Source organism: Molossus molossus, unplaced genomic scaffold, assembly GCF_014108415.1.
Source record: "Molossus molossus isolate mMolMol1 unplaced genomic scaffold, mMolMol1.p scaffold_m16_p_2, whole genome shotgun sequence".
NCBI classification, from domain to species: domain Eukaryota; kingdom Metazoa; phylum Chordata; class Mammalia; order Chiroptera; family Molossidae; genus Molossus; species Molossus molossus.
Window position 1 is genome coordinate 118919026 of NW_023425355.1, and position 21678 is coordinate 118940703.

General features: G+C 35.6%; 1 protein-coding gene and 1 pseudogene across 1 annotated transcript in view; one reads left to right on the plus strand and one right to left on the minus strand.

Moving 5' to 3' along the window:
- Positions 1-21678, minus strand: part of CFAP47 (cilia and flagella associated protein 47) — a 442571-nt gene that overhangs the window by 340218 nt on the left and 80675 nt on the right. The window contains exon 22 of the mRNA XM_036270144.1: positions 9053-9188. Within this exon, the coding sequence (XP_036126037.1) occupies positions 9053-9188 (136 nt within the window). The remainder of the gene's footprint in view (positions 1-9052; positions 9189-21678) is intronic.
- Positions 12588-12871, plus strand: LOC118636011 (annotated as a pseudogene).

Consider the following 21678-nt stretch of genomic DNA (forward strand, 5'->3'; position numbering starts at 1 on the left):
AAAATTTTTAAAACTACCCTTGAGACAATAAAAGAATATAAAATATAAGAAATATTAAGTTGAGAAAAAAGGGAACAAAGTTGAAATGATCTCCTTACTGAGTTTAACCAATGCAGTACAGAAGTGAAAAGAAACATAGCAGAAAAAATTATGGGAATATAGAAAAATATATAGATTGCATACCATAACATTTATGTATGAAAAAACAAAATGGCTATTCTATTGAAGATTAGAATTGGTAAAACCTGTAAAAACACATTAAAGGAGGTATTATTACCCATTGGAAAATCCTCTTTTAAAAAAAATTTATTAAATGTATTGCAGTGACATTGGTTAATAAAATTATACAGGTTTCAAATGTGTACAATTCTATGATACATCATCTCTGTATATTGTATTGTGTGCCACACACCCAAAGTCAAATTATCTTCTGTCACTATGTATTTTTCCCCCTTTACCCTTTACTAACCCCCAACAACCTTCGCTCTGGTAACCACCATACTGTTGTCTGTGTCTATGGATTTTTGTTTGTTTATTTTTCTTGTTTGTTCATGTGTTGCTTTCATTTTTATATCCACATATGAGTGAAATCATAAAATTCTTGACTTTTTCTGTTTGATTTATTTCATTTACCATGTTATTTTCAAGATAGCCAAAGCAATTCTGAGAAAAAAGAACAAAGCTAAGCCCCAGCTGAGTGTCTTCTCAGTTGGTTGGAGCATAGTCCCATACATCGTAGGGTTGCAGATTGGATTCCTGCTCAGGTTACACACCTAGGTTGCAGGTTTGATCCCTGGGGGGGGGGGGGGGGGACACATACAGGAGGCAACCAATCAACATTTCTCTCTCACATGGACATTTCTCTCTTTCTGTCTGTCTCTCTTTCTTTCTCTCTCCCTTCTGCTCTCTCTAAAATCAATAAACATATCCTTGGGTGAGAATTAAAAAATATAAATAAAAGAACAAAGCCAAAGGTATCACACTCCCTGGCTTCTAATTATGCTACAAAGTGAGAATTATCAAAACAGCATGGGTCCTGGCTGGTTTTGCTCAGTGGCTAGGGTGTCAGCCCACAGACCAGAGAGTCCTTGAGTTCGGTTCCTGCTAAAGGCATGTACCTTGGTTGTAGTTTGTGCCCGGCCTTTGTTGGGGTTGTGTGGGTGGCAGCCACTAGATGTGTCTCTCTCACATCGATGTTTTTCTCTCTCTCTCTTCCTCCCTTTCTCCCTCGTGCTCTATCTGAAGATAAATTAAAAAAAAAAAAAAAAAAACCTCCTCAGGTGAGGATAAAAAAAAACACACAAAACAGCATGGTATTGGCAGAAAAACAGACACACAGACCAATAGAACAGCACCAGCGGGTCCAGAAATAAACCCACATATAAATAAGAAAACAATTTTCAAAAAGGAGCCAAAAACATACAATGGAAAAAAGAAAGTCTTTTAAATAAATGGTATTGGGAATATTAGAAAGACACATGCAAAAAAATGAAATTAGACTGCTATTTGTATCCACAGACAAAAATTAACTCCAAATGAGCAAAGACCTAAATATAAGACCTGAAACAATAAAATACATAGAAGAAAACATAGGTACCAAACTTATGAACATTTGTCTTAGAGAGTATTTTATGAATCTGACCCCAAAGGCAAGGAAACTAAAATCAAAAAAATAAATGAATGGGAGTATACCAAACTAAAGTGTTTCTGCACAGCAAAGAAACCAACAGAACAAAAAGGCAACCAACTGAATGGGAGAGAATATTTGCAAACAACACGTCCTATAAGGAGTTAATATCCAAATATATAGAAAAACCCTATAACTCGACAGCAAAACAAAACAAAAAACAATAATCTGATTAAAATTAGCAGAGGGCCTAAACAGACACTTCTCCCAAGAAGACATACAAAGGGCCAACAGATACATGAAAAGAGGCTCAACTTCACTAGCTATTAAGGAAATGCAAATCAAATCCTATATTTTTAATAGATTTATTTTTTAGAACAATTTTAGATTCACAGAAATACTGACTGGAAGATATAGAGATTCCCTATATAACCTCTGCTCCTATCCATGCATAATCTCCTCCATTATCAACATTCTCTACCACAGTGACATATTTGTTACAATTGATGAACCTACAATGATACATTATAATCCAAAACCCACTGTTTACATTATGGATCCCTTATAGTGGTGTACATTCTATAGGTTTGAACAAATGTATAGTGTTATATACCCACCCTTATAGTATATACAGAGGAGAATAATTGCCCTCAAAATAATCTGTGGTTTGCCTATTCATCTCTCTCTCACACATCCCCTGGAAACCACTGATCTTTTTATTGTCTCCATAGTTTTGCCTTTTCCAGAATGTCATATAGTTGAAATGATATTATATGTTGCCTTTTGAGATTGGATTCTTTCACTTAATAATATAAATGTAAGGTCCATGGGATCTGTATCAGTGACTTCATAGCTCGTTTCTTTTTAGTGCTGAATAAAAACCCACTGTCAGAGTACGACAAAGTCTATCCATCTATTGAAGAACTTGGCTACTTCCAAGATTTAACCATTATAAACAAATCTGCCATAAACATTTGTGTACAGGTTGTCATGGGACATACATTTTCAGCTCTTTTGAGGAAATACCAAAGAGCACAATTTAAGGGATTGTATGTTGAATACGTTTAGAAACCACCAAATGTTTTTTTCCAATGCAGCAAATCATTTACCATTCCCATCAGCAATGTAATCTCACCAGCAACCACATTCTCACCAGTTCTTGTTGTTCCGTATCTTCTCCAGCGTTTAGTATAGCAGTACATCACTGTTGTTTCAATTTGCATTTTCCTGATGACATATGATTTGAAGTATTCTTATATTCTTATTTTCCATTTTTATATCTTCCTCAGTGAGGTGTATGTTCACGTTTGCCTGATTTTTAACTGGTTTGTTTTCTCCTTGAATTTGTTGAGTTATCTCTATAGTTTGAATAGCAGTTCTTAGACATGTCTTTTGCAAATATTTTCTCCCAGCCAGTAGCTTGTCTTTTTGGCAACTGACAGTGTTTTTGTTGTTGTTGTTGTTGTTTTGCAAAATAGGTATTTTCAATTTTAATAAAGTCCTGCTTGTCAATTATTTCTTTCAAGGATCTTGCCTTTGTTGTTGTACCTAAAATGTCATTGTCAAATCCAAAAACATCTAGACTTTTCCTATGTTATCTCCTAAGAGTTTTATAATTTTGGATTTTATATTTAGGTCCATGATGCATTTTGAGTTAATTTTTGTGAAGAATTTAAGGACTTTGTTTAGATTCTTCTTCTTCATCTTCTTTTTTTCTTTGTGGATATCCAGTTGTTCAGCATCAAATTTTTAAAAGAAAAACCTTTTCTGAATTGTATTGCCTGCACTCCTTTGTCAAAGGTCAGTTGACTACATTTCTGTGGATCTATTTCTGGGCTGTCTGTTCTATTCCACTGATCTATTGGTCTATATTTTTGCCAATACCAAACTTTCCTGATTACTGTAACTTTGTACTAAATCTTGAAGTCCTCCACAGTGTCAGTCCTCCAACTTTGTTCTCCAACTTTGTTCTCCTTCAAAACTATGTGGTCTATTGTGGGTCTTTTCCCTTTCCATATAAATTTTGAATCAATCTGTCAATATCCACAAAATAACATGCTGAGAATCTGATTGGGGTTGCCTTAAATTTCTAGATCAAGTTGGAAATAACTGCCTTCTTGATGACAGTTATTTCCCTACATATGAACATAAAATATCACTTCATTAATTTAATTTTTCTTTGATTCCTTTGATAAGAGTTTTGTAGGTTTCCTTATATAGATCTTGTTAACATGTGTGTTTCATTTTGGAGGCTGCTCATGTAAATATTTAATTTCAAAATCCATTTGTTCATTGCTGGTATGTAGGAAAGCAATTGACTCTGTATATTAACCTTGTATTCTGAAACCTTACTAGAGCTCCAAAAGATTTTTTTATCAATTATTTTAGATTTTCTACATAGAAAATCATGTCATCTGTGAATAAAAACAGTTTAGTCCTGTTTTCCTAATCTGTATAAATAATTCCTAAGTTTTAAATTGCACATTGTGAGTTGTGTGATAAAATCTTGTGGCATTCCACTCTGTTCTGCTGAGATGTGAATCATCCCTCTGTCCAGCATAACCACACTGTATAGTCTCCCAGCCTTTTAGTAACTTAATAGCTGTCTTGATTAGCAGATCGACTGTCACAGTATCACAATGCTTGTGTTTATGTAACTTTTATTTTATTTAATAACACCACATTCACATAAATCATAAATTTTATTAGAGTATGTTGTTATAATTGTTCTACTTCATTATTAGTTATGTTGTTAATATGCTACTGTGCTGAATCTATAAATTAAACTTTATAATAGTATGTATGTATATGTACAGAAAAAAACATAGTACACATAGGGTTTGCCACTATCTGTGGTTTCTGGCACCCAATGGGCATCTTGGAACTTATCCCCTTGGATAAAGGGGGACTACTATAAACAGATCACTGACATCTGTCAGATGACTACAAAACCTCAGTGATAAAGGCAAAGTTCATGAACAGATAATTTACATAAGAAATATACAATACCAAAGATAGAAAATTATAATCTGTAAGCTATCAAAAAATAAATATTCAAATTATATGCTTTTTTACTTTCTTTTATTTTAATTTACTTATTTTTTTATTGATTTGTTTTTGTTACAGATTTTTCTCCTTTTTCCTCCATTGACACCCTCCTCCCCATTCCCCCCTGCCCCATCCCAGCTTTGTTGTCTATGTCCATTGGTCATGCATACATGCATATAAGTTCTGTGGTTTATCTCTTTTCTTCCCAACTCCCCCTCCTCTGAGGCTTTTCAGTCTGTACCCCACCTCTACGTCTCTGGGTAAATTTAGTTCATCAGTTTGTTTAGTTCATTATATTCCACAAATAAGCGAGATCATGTGATATTTGTCTTTCTCTGCTTGGCTTGTTTCATTTAGCATCATACTCTCCAGGTCCTTCCATGCCATCTCAAAGGATAAGAGATCTTTCTTTCTTACAGCTACATAGTATTCCACTGTGTACATGTACCATAGCTTTTATATCCACTCCTCTACTGATGGACACTTGGGTTGTTTCCAGATCTTAGCTACCGTAAATAGTGCTGCTATGAACATGGGGGTACATATATTCTTTCTGATTGGTGTTTCAGGCTTCTTAGGGTATATTCCTAAAAGTGGGATCACTGGGTCAAATGGCAGTTCAATTTTTAACTTTTTGAGGTAACACCATAGTGTTTTCCACAGTGGCTGCACCAGTCTGTAGTCTCACCATCAGTGTATTAGAGTCCCCTTTTCTCCACACCCTCGCCAACACTTGTTTGATGATTTGTTGATGGCGGCCATTCTGATAGGTGTGAGGTGATACCTCATAGTTGTTTTAATTTGCATCTCTCTGATGATTAGTGACGTTGAACATTTCTTCATATGTATCTTGGCCATTTGTATGTCCTTTAGGGAGAGGTGTCTATTTAGGTCCTCTGCCCATTTTTTAATTGGGTTCTTTGTCTTCCTTTTGTTGAGCTGTATGAGCACTCTATATATTTTGGAAATTAACCCCTTATCTGATGCATCATTGATGATTATAGTCTCCCAAATAGTGGGATCTCTTTCCATTTTGGTGGTTGTTTCTTTTGCTGTGCAGAAGCTTTTTAGTTTGATGTAGTCCCATGTGTTCATTTTCTCCTTTGTTTCTCTTGCCTTAGGTGTATCAATAAAAATTCTGCTGCATATGATGTCTGAACTTTTGTTGCCTGCATTTTCTTCTAGAATTTTTATGGATTCACAAGTTGCATTTAAGTATTTAATCCATTTCGAGTTTATTCTCATGTATGGTGTAAAGTCGTGGTCTAGCTTCATTTTTTTTTGCAAGTAGCTGTCCAATTTTTCCAACACCATTTATTGAAGAGAGTGTTGACCCCACTGTATGCTCTTGCCACCTTTGTCAAATATTAATTGAGCATATTGTCTTGGGTCAGTTTCTGGGTTCTCTATTCTGTTCCATTGATCTATCTGCCTGTTCTTATACCAGTACCAGGCTATTTTGACTACAGTGGCTTTATAGTATAACCTGAAATCTGGTAATGTGATCCCTCCTACTTTCTTCTTCTTTTTCAAGATTGCTGTGGCTATTCAGGGTCTTTTTTGGTTCCATATAAACTTTTGAAGTGTTTGTTCTACTTCTGTGAAATATGTTGTTGGTATTTTGATGTGGATTTCATTGAATCTATAGATTGTTTGGGTAATATGGACATTTTAATGATGTTAATTCTTCCAGTCCATGAACAAGGTATATGCTTCCACTTTTTTTTTTTTTCCTCACCCGAAGATATTTTTCCATTTTTTGTACAGATAGAGTGGGAGGGAGAGAGAGGAAGGGAGAGAGAGAGAGAAACATCAACATGAAGGGACACATCGAGTGGCTGCCACCCGCACGACCAACCAGGGCTGGGGACAAACTGCAACCGAAGTACGTGCCCTTAGCGGGAACCGAACCCGGGTCTCTCCGGACCGCAGGCCGACGCTCTAACCGCTGAGCCAAACTGGCCAGGGCATGCTTCCACTTTTTTTATCTTCCTCTATTTCTTTGTTCAATGATCTGTAGTTTTCTGTGAAGAAGTCCTTTACTTCTTTTTTTTTTTTTAATGAATTATTTATTTATTTAATTTTTTGTTACAGATATTTTACCTTTTTACCCCATTGGCACCCCCCCACCCCACCCCCCCTCCACCCTGTCCCCGGCTTAGTTGTCCATGTCCATTGGTCATGCATACATGCATATAAGTTCTGTGGTTTATCTCTTCCCACCCCCTCACCCCCCATCCCCTCTTCTGAGGGATGTCAGTCTGTGCCCTACTTCCATGTGTCTGGGTCTACGGCCATACCACCCTGAACGCGCCCGATCTCGTCTGATCTCGGAAGCTAAGCAGGGTCAGGCCTGGTTAGTACTTGGATGGGAGTCCTTTACTTCTTTTGGTTAAGTTTATTCCTAGGTATTTTAATTTTTTTGCTGCGATGGTAAATAGGATTGTCTTTTTAGTTTCTCTTTCTGTGATTTCATCATTGGTGTATGAGAATGCCGCTGATTTCTTGACATTAATTTTGTATCCTGCTACTTTGTCAAATTCATTTATTAAGGCTAGTAGATTTTTGATGAAATCTTTAGTGTTTTCTATGTCAATATCATGTCATCTGAAAATAATGACAGTTTCACTTCCTCCTTTCCAATTTGAATCCCCTTTATTTTTTCTTCTTGTCTAATTGCTGTGGAAACAACATACTTTTAATCACATAGATAGGTATCCAAATTCCTTTCTCTCAATGCTGTTAGAGTTTATACTGGAGGAGGGGTAAAAGAGCACAACTCTTCACAAAAGCCCTTTTGCAAAATGCATCAAGAGCTTTAACATGCATGTGCTTTAGAAAAAAATGCAGCCAATTTAGAGAATCTCACTTACAAAAATTATCTAAATAAGGAAAAGAACCATATGATATCACTCACATTTTGGATATAAAACAGAAAGTAACAAACAAACAAACAAACTCATAGACATAGGCAACGATATGACAGAGATAACAGAATGGTGGTTACCAGAGGGGAAGGGGGTTGGGGGGAGGATAAAGAAGGTAAAGGGAGTCAAATATGTGATTGATGGAGGTTAGACTGGGTGGTGAACACACAATGTAATATATAATGTAATAATTGTACACTTGAAACCTACATAATTTTATTAACCAATGTCACTCTAGTAAATGCAAAAAAGATTTTTAAAAAGAAAAAAACATAAATAGAAAAAAGTGTTATACACAAAAATGTTCACTACTAAAATATTTATATTAACAAGAAAATTAAAAAAGGAAAGAACCTAAATGCTTCTGATTATGGTTAAATAATCTATAAGACACACTTACTGCATGAAATATTCTGCAATACTTACCAGTCTTAATTTCTATAATTGATAAGGGTCTATAAAATCTAAGTAAAACTTTATATTAAGTGTGAACAGATTTCAACTTAATATAGGCAGCGAGATCTCAAATATGTTAAATTAAAATATCAACATATTAATAATAGTGCATTCTAAATATTCATATTGCAAATGATATTTACTATGTTTCTACATTTTCCAATTTTCCATAATGATGAAACATTAATTGAACTTTATGGAGCCTCCTTACCAGCCGTGAAATTCTTAATTCTGTATTTTAAGTGGAGTAAAATAAATATCTATATTGTATATGCTACTTTAATGAGGTTTCTCTTATTAGGTGCCAAGTGTAATTATTAACTAATCACTATTTTATTATTGAGAACTTAATATCAGAACTATGAAAACAAAATATAGCATAATATGGTATAGATTAAACTTAACTTTTCTGAAAAATACTTAAGCATATATTATGAACTGCAAAACAAAAGCTTTTCAAAACTACATTTTGCATAATGCATTGATGATTTTATACTTGAATATTGGAAGAAAATGAGTAAATAAATATTCAACAAATACTTCAAAATTTTAAAATACTAATCTTTCTTAACATGTAGGTAGTCCTTTAGTAACCTATCCCTTTAGTAACCAAAATATTGGAAAAATATTTTCTAAAATAGAATTTCTATCCTCTCATTTTATAGCCAATGTATTTTATTTTAATGGTTTAAATTTTAATATAATCATTTAAAAACTGCCCATGCAATGAATAAAGTACTGAACTGACCTTTTAAAAAAAACTTATATCCTGCTTTTTAAGCAAGTGTCACTCATTAGAGATTATATCCATGCTATATATCAAAACTCAGTCTCACAGACCCATATTTTAAGTGAAACACAGAGTAATCACATCATAATTTTACTTTCTAAAGATTAATATTTTAAAAAATATATTCCAATTTTTTAAACTTTTAGCTGCTTCAGTGTAAATGTTTGGCTTATGCAATTCACTTGAATACTTCATAATACGTACCAGTAGCTTGAACATAACATGGTCGAATAAGAGGGATCCGAGGCATAGGAGATTTTGACAAATGATATTGAGTGTACAGTTTTGAAGATTCAAAGAAATTAATTCCAACGTGAAAGGTAAATTCATACGTTGTCACCTGACAGACAAAATGTACGTTATATCTGTGATTTTTTGCTATAAAAATTGGTGATATTTTTATTGTCTATATGTAAAGTGTATAATTTGATTTGCTATACATATATACATAATGAAATTAACACCACCACTAAGCTAATTAACATGTCTATTACCTCATATAGCCAGCTTTTTTTGTCTTAGTTTTTGTGATAAGAATACTTAGGATCTACCCTCTTAGCAAATTTAAAGTGTAAAATACAGTATTGTCATCAGAACTACCATATTACCCAGCAATCTTACTTCTGGGTATTCAGCCTAAGAAAATGAAATCAGGATCTCAAAGAGGTACCTGCACTATATTTCCTACAACATTATTACTAACAGTCAAGGTACGGAAATAACCTAAATGTCCATGAAAGGATAAAAGGATAATGAAAATGTAGTATATACATGCAGTGAAATGTGTTTAAGCTTTTAAAACAGAAGAATAGCCCGGATGGTGTGGTTCAGTGGTCGAGCATCAACCCATGCACCAAGAGGTTGCTGGTTCGATTCCCGATCAGGGCACATGCCCAGGCTGTGGGCCCGATCCCCAGGGGGGGCATGCAGGAGGCAGTTCTCTCTCATCAGTGTTTCTATCTCTCTCTTCCTCTCCCTTCTTCTCTCTCTAAAAATAAAGAAAAAAAAATGTTTAATAAATAAATAAATTACTCCAAAAATAACCAGAAGAATATCCTGCCATTTGTAACAACATGGATGGACCTGAAGCACATTATGCTAATTGAAATTCACCAGACACAGAAAGATAATGCATGATTTCACATATATATGGAATTTAATAGAGTCAAACCCATGGAAGCTGAGAGTAAAATGGTGGTTACCAGGGGCTGCAATGTGGCATAAATGAGGGTATATTGGTCAAGTTAGTCAAGGGATACTAAGTTTCAGTTATGCAAAATGAATAAATTCTAGAAAGCTAATGAGATAGTATGGATTTAGCAAAACAGCAGTTTAAAAGAGACACTTTAAAAATAAAATTATTTTATGACACTGAAAGTACATTTTTCACAGTAAGACTTGGTTTATTTTTCTTTCTTTTTTTTTTTTTTTTTTATCCTCACCCAAGGACATTTTTCCATTTTTTGTTCAGATAGAGCAGGAGGGAGAGAGAGGAAGAGAGAGAGAAACATCGACGTGAAACACATCGAGTGGCTGCCACCCGCACGACCCAACCAGGGACGGGGACAAATTGCAACTGAGGTACGTGCCCTTAGTGGGAACCGAAACCAGGTCTCTCCGGACCACAGGCCAACGCTCCAACCGCTGAGCCAAACCAGCTTGGGCGAGACTTGGTTTATTTTTCATGAGTCCAAAACTAAATCTTAAAAATAAAAAATAAAGTTTTAACATAATTCCTATTAATTCAAAATGGACCATAGCCATAAATATAAAATCTATGTATATAAACCTTGTAGAAGAAAATATAGGAGAAAAATCTGTGTGATCCTTGGTTAGGATCAAAGATTTCTTAAATGCAATACCAAAATAATCATCTATAAAAGAAAAACATTAGTAAATTGTACTTCACCAAAATTAAGAACATCTGTTTACTTAATGTCAAGGAAATAAAATTATAAACAAAACACACATTTCTGATTTTTAAAAATCCAACTTATATCCAAAATATATAAAGAACACACAAAGATCAATGAAAAACAAAGTACCTAATGAGAAACTAGGTATAAGATTTGAAAAGACAATTCATAAAATAAAATATATTCATGATATATTATCACATGAAAAGATGTTTCACATCATCAGACATTAGGGAAATGCAAACTGAAATCAAAGGTGATAACTTCACACCTATCACAATGGCTTAAACAAAAGTGACACACTACAGGACATTTGGTCCTGTCCAAAACATACATGGAGACATTTGGTCCACAATAAAGGGTCCTTGAAATTTCATCTGTCCAAAATATCCATGTTTACAAACATTCCCTGGATTCAAATAGTCCATAACATTTACTTCTATTTTTGGTTTACAGAATTATTACATAAAAAATACTATTATGTTTTATTGGGCCAATAATTGTGTTGTGGCTGTATTGCCAATAATAACCTTTCCTGCCTTGGTAGTCTAGCTGGTCATGGCACATGGGGTTAGGTAGGTGAGTTAAGGTTCAAATCTTGAAGAAGAGCGAGATTTATATAAATTATGGACCAAATGTTTCTGTGGACATTTTGGATAGGACCATAAGTCTGCTAATTAAATAGCAATATCAAGTACTGATAAAGACATGAGCACCTAATAAATTTATACATTGCTGATGAAATGTAAAATTTTATAGTCATTTTGGAAAACAGTTTTTGAATTTATTAGAAAATTATTATTTACTTAACATATGGCCCGAACTCCCAAACCTAAATATTTACCAAAGAGAAATAAAAGTTTATTCATACAAAAACCTGCATGCAAATGTTTATTGCAGCATTATTAATAATTGTCAAAACACGAAAACAAACCTAATTCCCTCCAAATAGTAAATGGGTAACAAACTTTGGTAAATCCACACAAAAATATTTTTAACAATAAAATGGAATAAACTACTGTTACACATAATAATATGAATTTCAAAATCATTATTCTAAGTCAGAGACATCAAACTGAAAAGGCAACATACCTTGGAAAGGAAACACATCTAATCATTTCATTTATATAATATATAAGTGAAAAGGCAAAATCATACAAACAAAATGAGATCAGTGTTTGCCAGGAACCGAAGGTGGGGGAAAGGTTGACTTACATATATGGAAGGTGATCAAATTGTTCTCTATATTGATTTTTGTATTTACTATACAACTGTATAACTTGCCAATACTCATATAAGAAAGAGAAAATTTTACTGCACCATAATTTAAAAAATAAATTAAATAAAGTTAAAGCTAATTCCTAAGCTCTGATTTTTATACATCTGGAATCAAAATCTAAATCATACTAGTATAGGCAGCTAGTAAGGAGGAATCATAGAAGAGTGAATACTTAGAACTTCATAATGTCTTGACAATTATATAGTGCTAATTCTCATTCTTAAATGAAGACTCTGTGATCCAGCCTTGATAAGAACAGGACTAGTGTGTATCAAGAAGAAGAAACAGAGCCAATTTTGATGTTTACGGTCCACACCAAAATGAAAGGAGAGGCTAACATCAGCCAAATGGTGGCTATCCAGTTCCAAATGTCCATCCCTCCACACAAACATTGAAAACAAGCAAAAGCTGTCAGGACCAACTTTGTTAGGACTCTGGAAAACAGAGCAACCTAGTGAACACTGAAAAATAGTAGAAAAAGTAATTCCAGAAGTAGTTTTCTGAGGTAGCACATGGGTTAGTATGGCATTTGTCAGCTTCCACCATGGTGTAGCGTGGCCAGGGCCAAAAAGTGCAGAAAGTGATGGTGCAGCCCATCAACCTCATCTTCAGATACTCGCAAAATAGATCTCGGATTCAGGTATTGCTTTATGAGCAAGTGAATATGTGGATAGACGGCTATATCATTGGTTTTGATGAGTATATGAACCTTGTATGTGATGATGCAGAAGAGATTGATTCTAAAACAAAGTCAAGAAAACAACTGGGTGCGATCAAGCTAAAGGAGATAATAGTGCTCTGCTCCAAAGTGTATCCAACCAGAAATGATTCATGAAATAAGAAATGGTTGATGGCCGGTTTGGCTCAGCGGTTAGAGCATCGGCCTGCGGTCCTGAGAGACCCGGGTTTGGTTCCCGCTAAGGGCATGTACCTCGGTTGCAGTTTGTCCCCGGCCCTGGTTGGTCGTGCGGGTGGCAGCCACTCGATGTGTTCCTTTTACATCGATGTTTCTCTCTCTCTTTCTGTTCCTCTCTCTCCTTCCCACTCTACCTGAACAAATAAATGGGAAAAATGTCCTTGGGTGAGGATAAAAAAAAAAGAAAGAAAGAAAGAAATGGTTGAGAAGGCAGTATTTTTGAGTTTTAGGTGTCCTTTGTTTAAAGTATAGTTCTTAAACATTTATTCATATGGCTGTAATTACCCTTATGTTATTACCAGATGACAATATGACAATAAATGTTGTGGGATTATTATTATTTTTTTTTTCGGTGGTACGTGCCCCTAGTGGGAACTGAAAGCAGGACTCTCTGGTCCTCAGGCAGACGCTCAACCGCTGAGCCAAACTGGCCAGGGCATTGTGGGATTATTTTTATTTAAAAAAAAAAACAGAACAGTAGGAAAGCTTTGCGGCACTTTTACTTGGCTTTGTGCATCTTCCTAACTCAGTGGCAGGAAAACTTTGCAGTGATGGAAATGTTTTGAAATGAGATAGAGAAAGTGGTTATACCATATTACAAAGGCATTAAATGTCACTGAATTGTTTACTTTAAAATGGTTAATTTGAGCCTGGCAGGTGTGGCTCAGTGGATAGAGCACCGTCCCATGGACTCAGAGGTCCTGGTTTGATTCCCAGTCAGGGCAGCTGCACAGGTTGCAAGCCTGATCCCCAGTGGGGGGCAGTTGATGGATGTTTCTCTCTCACATCAATGTTTCTACCTCTCTATCCCTTCCTCTCTCTCTAAAAAATCAATAAAAACATATTTTTTTAAAAAAAATCAATATTTTCTATCATAAGTATTTTAATACTACTTATATTATTTTAGGCTACTCTATCTTATTCTTTAAGTTTTTTATATAATATGAACTCATACTTTAAAGTCAAATGATATGTAAAAGTATGTTTCCCAAACCATCATCCTCATCTGACTGTAATGGAGAAAGATGTGCTCCAAATGGAAAAAGCTGAGGGGAAGGGAAGAAGTGGTCAATGGAAACAAGAAGCTGAGAAGCCAGGGTTATGGATGAACCCCCACATGGATACAGAAATCATTCAGAAAATGAGAGGAGTGGGGTGAAGCATACACAATGAGCCTGGTTGCTAACAACGTCCAGAAAGTATTCCTCTGAGTCAGGGGAAGTGGTAAACTCACACATTACAAATCTCAGTGAAACAGTCATTTTTTACAGATAAAGACCATCTAGCAAAATCAACCCAAGGAGCAAAGCTTCGAGAAAGGATCACCTCTAGAGCCCGATCCAGATCCATAGGATAGGCTATATAAGAGGGCTATGGCCCTGGCTGGTTTGCCTCAGCTGTTGGAGCATCGGCCTGCGGACCAGAGTGCTGGGTTCAGTTCCCACTAGGGGCATGTACCATAAATAAATAAATAAATAAATAAATAAATAAATAAATAAATAAATAGGGCTATATAGAGATGGCCACCTTCATAACATGAAGAAACAATGAAGGGAAAGACCTAAAACATCCAGGAGTTATGGATGTGTAGGGATCCTAGAGGGCAGAGGGGAAAGGAAAGAAAACCAGGCGTGAGGGAGCTGAGAGTCAGTAGGGAGGAGAACCTATTCACAGAGGGTTCCACTTTGGAGATGACTTGAGATACAGAGTAAACAAGATGGATTAACTCCTGACAGTCGTTAGGTTTTGAATCTTGAGTCCAGTGCTGGATTCCAAAGTCAGGGATGATAGGAGTGGAAGACTGATGTGATGAGAGAGGTTTAACACAGACCATGGCTGTGGGTTTCATTCAAGAATGTCAGCTGCTGTTGTTGTTGATGCAGATGATGTTGGTAATTATCAAGATAATTCAGTGTACTGATCTCAACCCTTTACCGTCGCTCTCATTTTAAGTATGAGGCTTTTTCCCTCCAGAAACATATATATTCTCTAAAATACTGTGTGCTGAATTCACAGAGCTGAGAGTCAATCCCTGCCTTCTCTAACTGCCAATTGTGCGTATGTGGAAAGTCAAACTGATCTTCCCTTTTCTTTTTTTTTACAACTTTTTAAAATTGATTTTTTTTTTAGAGAGAAATGAAAGGAAAGAGAGATAGAAACATTCATGTGAGAGAGAAACACTGATCAGCTGCCTCCTGCACGACCCCCTACTGGGAATCAAGCCTGTAACAGGGCATGTGCCCCGACTGGGAATGGAACTGGGACCTCTCATTCCATGGGACGATGCTTAGTCCTCTGAGCCACGCCAGCTAGGCTGCCCTTCCCTTTTCTTAACTCACATCTTCACAAACAGGTTATATAAAATGCAGTTTTACCTCAGGTAGCCCTGTACTCAGAATACAAAATAGAAGGTTCCGCCCTGGCTGGTGTGGCTCAGTGGGTCGGGTGTTATCCCCTGCCCCAAAAGGTTGCCAGTTCTATTCCTGGTCAGAACACTTGCCTGGGTTGCGGGCTCAATCCCTGGTAGGGGGCGTGCAGGAGGCTGCCGATCTATGTTTCCCTCTTGCATACAGGTTTCTCTCTCTTCCTCTCCTCTCTCTCTCTCTCTAAAAAAAAAACGATAATAATAATCCTTTTTTTTTAAATTGAGAGGTTCTATAATTTCTTCACCCATGTAAAACTTATCTGTAAGGACAGAAAACAGGCCTTTCTTTTTCCACATAATTTTTCCACAATTTATGAGAAGCACCTGGTAATTAAATGTGGAGACTGCTGGTGTCTACAACTTCAAACTGCCTTTCTACCCAAACAGTAAAATAGATAAGGGCTGGGCTCTCTCTAGCTGTTTTTAGCAACTCAGAAGTAATCCACACCAAAGAGCCTCTAATGAATAGAAACTTCCCTTCCCCCTTCAGACAAATCTCCCTCTTCCCATTTCTTTCTAACCCCTTCAGGTGAAACTCCCTTTTTTACATTCTCGGCAACTCTCTTTACTCCAAAGCATATTTTACAGACTAAAGAAGATATGATACCAACGCCCCCTAACCTGGCACATCAGCCTGACTGTCTCCTGAAAAACAAACTGCAACTCCTCAAGGCAACTTACCCAGGCATCTATTCAACTTCAACACATTTCCCTCCTTGCCCCAAATTGCCCTTTACCCCCTAAAGCCCCCAATAAAAGAGCAACTCACTCTTTATTCCCTGCCCTTGTGCCAGTCAGTGGGTACTTTCCCTGACTATGGGGAAAGAAAATAAGCTTCCTCCATGAGCTTCCTCCTTTTTCCTCCCTCTTCTCTCTGTTGTGAATTCTTTCACAAGCCTGTGTCACCATCCCAAAACCCTAATACTATGCCTTCAACAAAACTGTAAAATATAAGACATCTTTTACACAGCAATTCAGTGACCCATAGAAAAGAAGATGAGTTCTATCATTGTGAAACCACTGAAGTGTCTAATGAACAGGGAAAACTTTGAAAGTTTTGTGATGTGTGCCATTCTAAGTGATTTCCTAGATGTCATTCAAACAGGAATACCTCAAGATGAAAATGATATTCTGATGAAAAAAAGATTTCAGTCCCCCAGCCAGTGTTGGTAGACAAAAATGCTTATGACTAGAAAAGGGTCAAATGGCATTCAAATGTCCTCAGTTTAAGCCTTGAAGGATCTTTCCTAGCTTCCTGTAAGAAAGATTATAAATCCAGGATAAATACTGAGAAAAGTTTACCCAAAGGTTGCATATCCTTAAAGAGCAGAAAAAGGTTGGTGAAAAGGAAAGAGTGAATAATTCTCCCTCGTATTCAAGAGCTTCAGGGAAAATACAAAGCAGCAGAGATGAGAGCCGCAGAGATCTGGAGAGCAGCTGAAGCATGCATATCAACCAGTCTGTGCCACAGGGCAGAACCTGGGCCACTGTAGCAGGAAAAGCAAGGGTAGAAATAGGGAAAAAGTGATACCAGCTCTTTCAAATACAACTTTCTATGGTAATGGAAATGTTCTGCATCGCCCAGGAGCCATATGTGGATACTGAGAACTTCAAATGTGGTTATTTTGACTGAGAAAATAAAAATTTAATTTTAAATATTTTAAGGTTTAACTTAAATACCTACATGTGGCTAGTGACTAGCATATAGGGAAAAGAACACTAAATATTGGCCCAGAAGACATTGAGTGCCCCATATGAAAGGAGGGGCTTTGGTGACTTTGTATAAACAAACCAGACCAGCAGATACCAAATACAACTACAACTGTCCATCAGGACTTTTGATTGTATCTAAAACAGGTTCACCAGAGACAAGGAAGAGTTATAACTGGAAATAAATCAAGCCCTTATTGTTTGTTGATTTCACCTTTTCCTGCTACATGGGTCAAGTAGGAGAGCTCCCACTGGCTATTTACGTCTACACACACACACATACACAAACACAGACAATTTATAAGCTAGATATAAATATAGTGGAGGACATTTGAAATGACTGGAAACTAGATAATCAATCTGTCTCACAGGCATTAATTTGTGGAACAAAACTTCATGGGGTGTGAAGTCTCTGCAGGGTTTTCTACTGTTCCTCTCATTGTTGGACTGAATTACACTCCAATACGCTAAGTAAACCTTCCTTTAAAACACCCAGTAAATATTGAACGATTCAAAATCTTAAACAATGTGTAACAATCCAGAGAACTGTAAATATATATTGTACATTTTAATTTTATACTCAATTTTTAGAATCCAAAATCTAAACATTAAGAAACAGATTTACAAGTTTTCAGTTGTTGACAGTTTAAATAGTAAAATGGAATAAAAAAAATGAAAATATCAAATTGCATGTGCATCTTCCCAAAAGGTAATATAAACAAAATTAAATTGGAGTATACATTTTTTCTAATTTTTGGTTACCCTGAAGTGAAATGCTCTTATAGATGAATGATAACATCAAAAACAGCCCTGGCCGGTTTACTCAGTGGTTAGAGCACTGGCCTGCGGTCCTGAAAGACCCGGGTTTGGTTCCCGCTAAGGGCATGTACCTCGGTTGCAGTGTGTCCCCGACCCTGGTTGGAATTGTGTGGGTGGCAACCACTTGATGTGTCTCTCTCACATTGATGTTTCTCTCTCTTTCTCTTCCTCTCTCTCCCTACCACTCTATCTGAACAAAAAATGGAAAAATGTCCTCAGGTGAGGATAAAATAAAAAAAAAAAATTAAAAAAAACATATAGCTCCACTGTATAAAAATATAAAATCACAATATAGATTAATTCAGAAAAGATAGCCCTGGCTGGTTTTCTCAGTGGTTAGAGCATCAGTCCGTGGACCAGAGTTGCGGGTTCGATTCCAGCCAAGGGCATATACATTGGCTGCAGCTCAGTCCCTGGCCCTGGTCAGGGTTGTGTGGCAGGCAGCCAGTCAATGTGTCTCTCTCACGTTGATGTTATGTTTCTCTCTCTCTCTCTCTCTCTCTCTCTCTCTCTCTCTCCCCTCCCCCCCACCCATCTGAAGATAAATGGAAAAATATCCTTGGGTGAGGATTTAAAAAACAAGAGAAGATATAACTTGATTTTGACTTACTTAAATACTTATATATTAAAATGACTGAACAAACAGTGGTTTATCTCCCTTATTGAAAAAAAATGTGTGTGTTTGTCCGTGCGCGTGCGCGTGTGTGTATCTGCATAACTGTATGTGCAAGATGTAGGTGCTGGGTAGGAGAATGACATACCTTAATGCTTCAAAATACTAACTGATCACAAAAGCTTTATTTTTATTTTTGAGTTTTCATTTTTCATTAACATTATAAGAGAACATATATGAAAACATAAAATAAACATAATCCTACAAAGCTTATTTAAAAAATCAGTATTCATACTGAGTCAGCGTGGCTCAGTGGATTGAGCATTGTCCCATGGACTGTGACGTCCTGGTTCAATTCCCGGTCAGAGCACATGCCTAGGTTGCAGGCTTGATCCCCATTAGGGGGCGTGCAGGAGGCAGCCGATTAAAGTGTCCCTCTCGCACTGGTGTTTCTATCTCTCTCTACCTTCCTCTCTCTCTAAAAAAAATCAATAAAAAACATATTTAAAAAAACCAGTATTCCATTCCCTCTGTCATTGTATACTCACAAACACACACACATTCGTCCACACACACACACAAATTCAGATGCAAGCATTTTCAACTCTCTTAGTTCTTGCTTTAATATTTATCTCAATGTAGCTATACAACCTACATAAACCTACATAAATTTAAATGTATTTAAATGATACAAAGTATATTCTCCAATCACAATAAAATTATATTAGAAATCAATAACACAAGGAAATTTGGTAAATTCACAAATCGGTGGAAATTAAACAACACATCCTAAATAATAAATGGGTCAAAGAAAAAAATGCATAAGAATTTGCAGAAAACTTTGATGAATGAAAATGAAAACACAACATACAAAAACTTTGGGATGTGGATAAAGAAATGCTCAAAGGGTAATGTATAGCTTTAAAACCTATATAAAAAAGTGAAAAAATTCTCAAACAAGAAAAAGAACATTAAAAACAAGCAGAAAGACAGAAATAATAAAGGATAAAGAATAAATGATTTAAATAAAGAATCAAAAACAGTAAAGTAAATCAACAATACCAAAAGTTGAATCAAAATTATCAACAGCCCGGCCAGTGTGGCTCAGTGGTTGAGCATTGACCCATGCATCAAAAGGTCGCTGGTTCAATTCCTGGTCAGGGCACATGCCCAGGTTGTGAACCCAATCCCCAGTGGGGGGCATGCAGGAGGTGGCCAATCAATGTTCTCTCTCATCGATGTTTCCCTCTACCTCTCCTTTCCTCTCTCTGTAAAATCAATAAAGAAAAAAAAAAATTTAATTATCAACAAAGTTGACGAATCTTCAAATAAGCTGACCAAAATAAAAAGAGAGAAGATGCAATTTAATAAACTAAAAAACTAAGAGGTCATTATTGCCTACATTATAGAAATAAAAATAAAACAACACTATGAATAATTTTATGCCAACATATTAGATAATTTAGATAAAATTTCTCAAGAAAAAATAGAAAATTTCACCACCTTAATCTATGAAGTGGGTAAAGGTGGTCAATAGGTATGAACTTCCAGTTATAAGATCGATAAGTCTTGAGGATATAAAGTACAGCCTGGTGACTATAATTAATAGTACTCTAGTGTATACTTTAAAGTTGCTAAGAGAATAAGTCACAAAAATCCTCATCACAAGAAAAAAAATATTTGTAACTATGTTCAGTATAGGATGTTAGCTAAAGTTATTGTGGTGGTATTTTGCAATAGGTACATCTATCTAAACATAATTTTGTATACCTAAAACTAATATATGTTGATTATATCTCAATTTTTAAAAAAATAAATAGGGAAGTTGCCTAGAAGTACAAGAGAAAACTACTGAGATATAGATGAAGCAGGGAAAGGAGAGAGTAGGGGAGAATTACTCGCCTTAGTTTTCTCAAGTGAAGGCAGAACACTGATTCCAGCAAAATAGAAAGCTACCAAGAGGGAAACCATAAACACTAAAGGAACACCAGGTCACTTCAGAATGAGCAATAGGAAATTAAACCAACATTCAATGGTCTCCATTCAAATTAGGGCAAAAGACAGATACTAGATCAATGTTTAAAATCAACTGTTTTTCTAAATACTTAACATGAACAATTTGAAAATTAAATTAAGAAAACAATTCTACCCCTCCCAGGGGCACACCCAGGCCTTCCCCATCTCCATCTTCTCCCCCTCCCCCCTAAAAAAGAAAACAATTCTATTTACAATAGTATCAAAAATAATTATTTACAAATAAATTTAATAAAGATATGGGAAATTGAAAACTACAGAACATTGTTGAAGGAAATTAAAAAAGACCTAAATAAGTAGAAAAACATCCTATGTTCATGGATTTGAAGACTTAATATAGTTAAGATGGCAGTACTCCTCAAATTGATCTACAGATTCTATATCATTCATATCAAAATCCCTGGTGGATATTTTGCAGTAATTGACAAGGCAATCCTAAATTTCATATGAAAATGCATGGAACACAAATTAGCCATAAATATTACTGAAGAAGGAGAATAAAACTGATGAACTCATATTTTCCAATTTCAAAAATTACTACAAGGCTATAGTAATCAAAACAGTATAGAAAAGTTACTTTAAAACTTTTCAACATTTCGCTAAGGAGCATAAAATGCTTTAATAAAATGAAAGCCATATCTTCTTTCTGACTAGGAAGCTCAGTTTTACATAGAAATCACTTATCTCCAAATTGTGTATTAATTTGAGGCAACACAAATCAAAACACCCCTAGAACTTATAGCTATAAACTTGAGAAAATGATTCCTAAGTTTATCAGGAAAAATAAAAACAGAAAAAAATGGCCAATAGTTATCCTCAAAAAAAAAAAGGATAGAGGCTCCATATCCTACCAGAGTGTTAACAGGATTATAATAGTGGCAACCTGGCCAAATTATTAATATATAAATCATTACTGTTGTAGTGTGGTTTGTTATACAAGAATCAGAGAAATGCAATTTAAAATGCACCTTTCACCTATCAGATTAGATATATATATAGAGAGAGAGAGATGCAACGTAGTTGTACAAAGGAAGAAAACAATAAACAATGTTTTAAAGGATTAGTTAAATACAATACTCATCCCTAAAAACAGAAATTGTATTGAATACTTAATGACA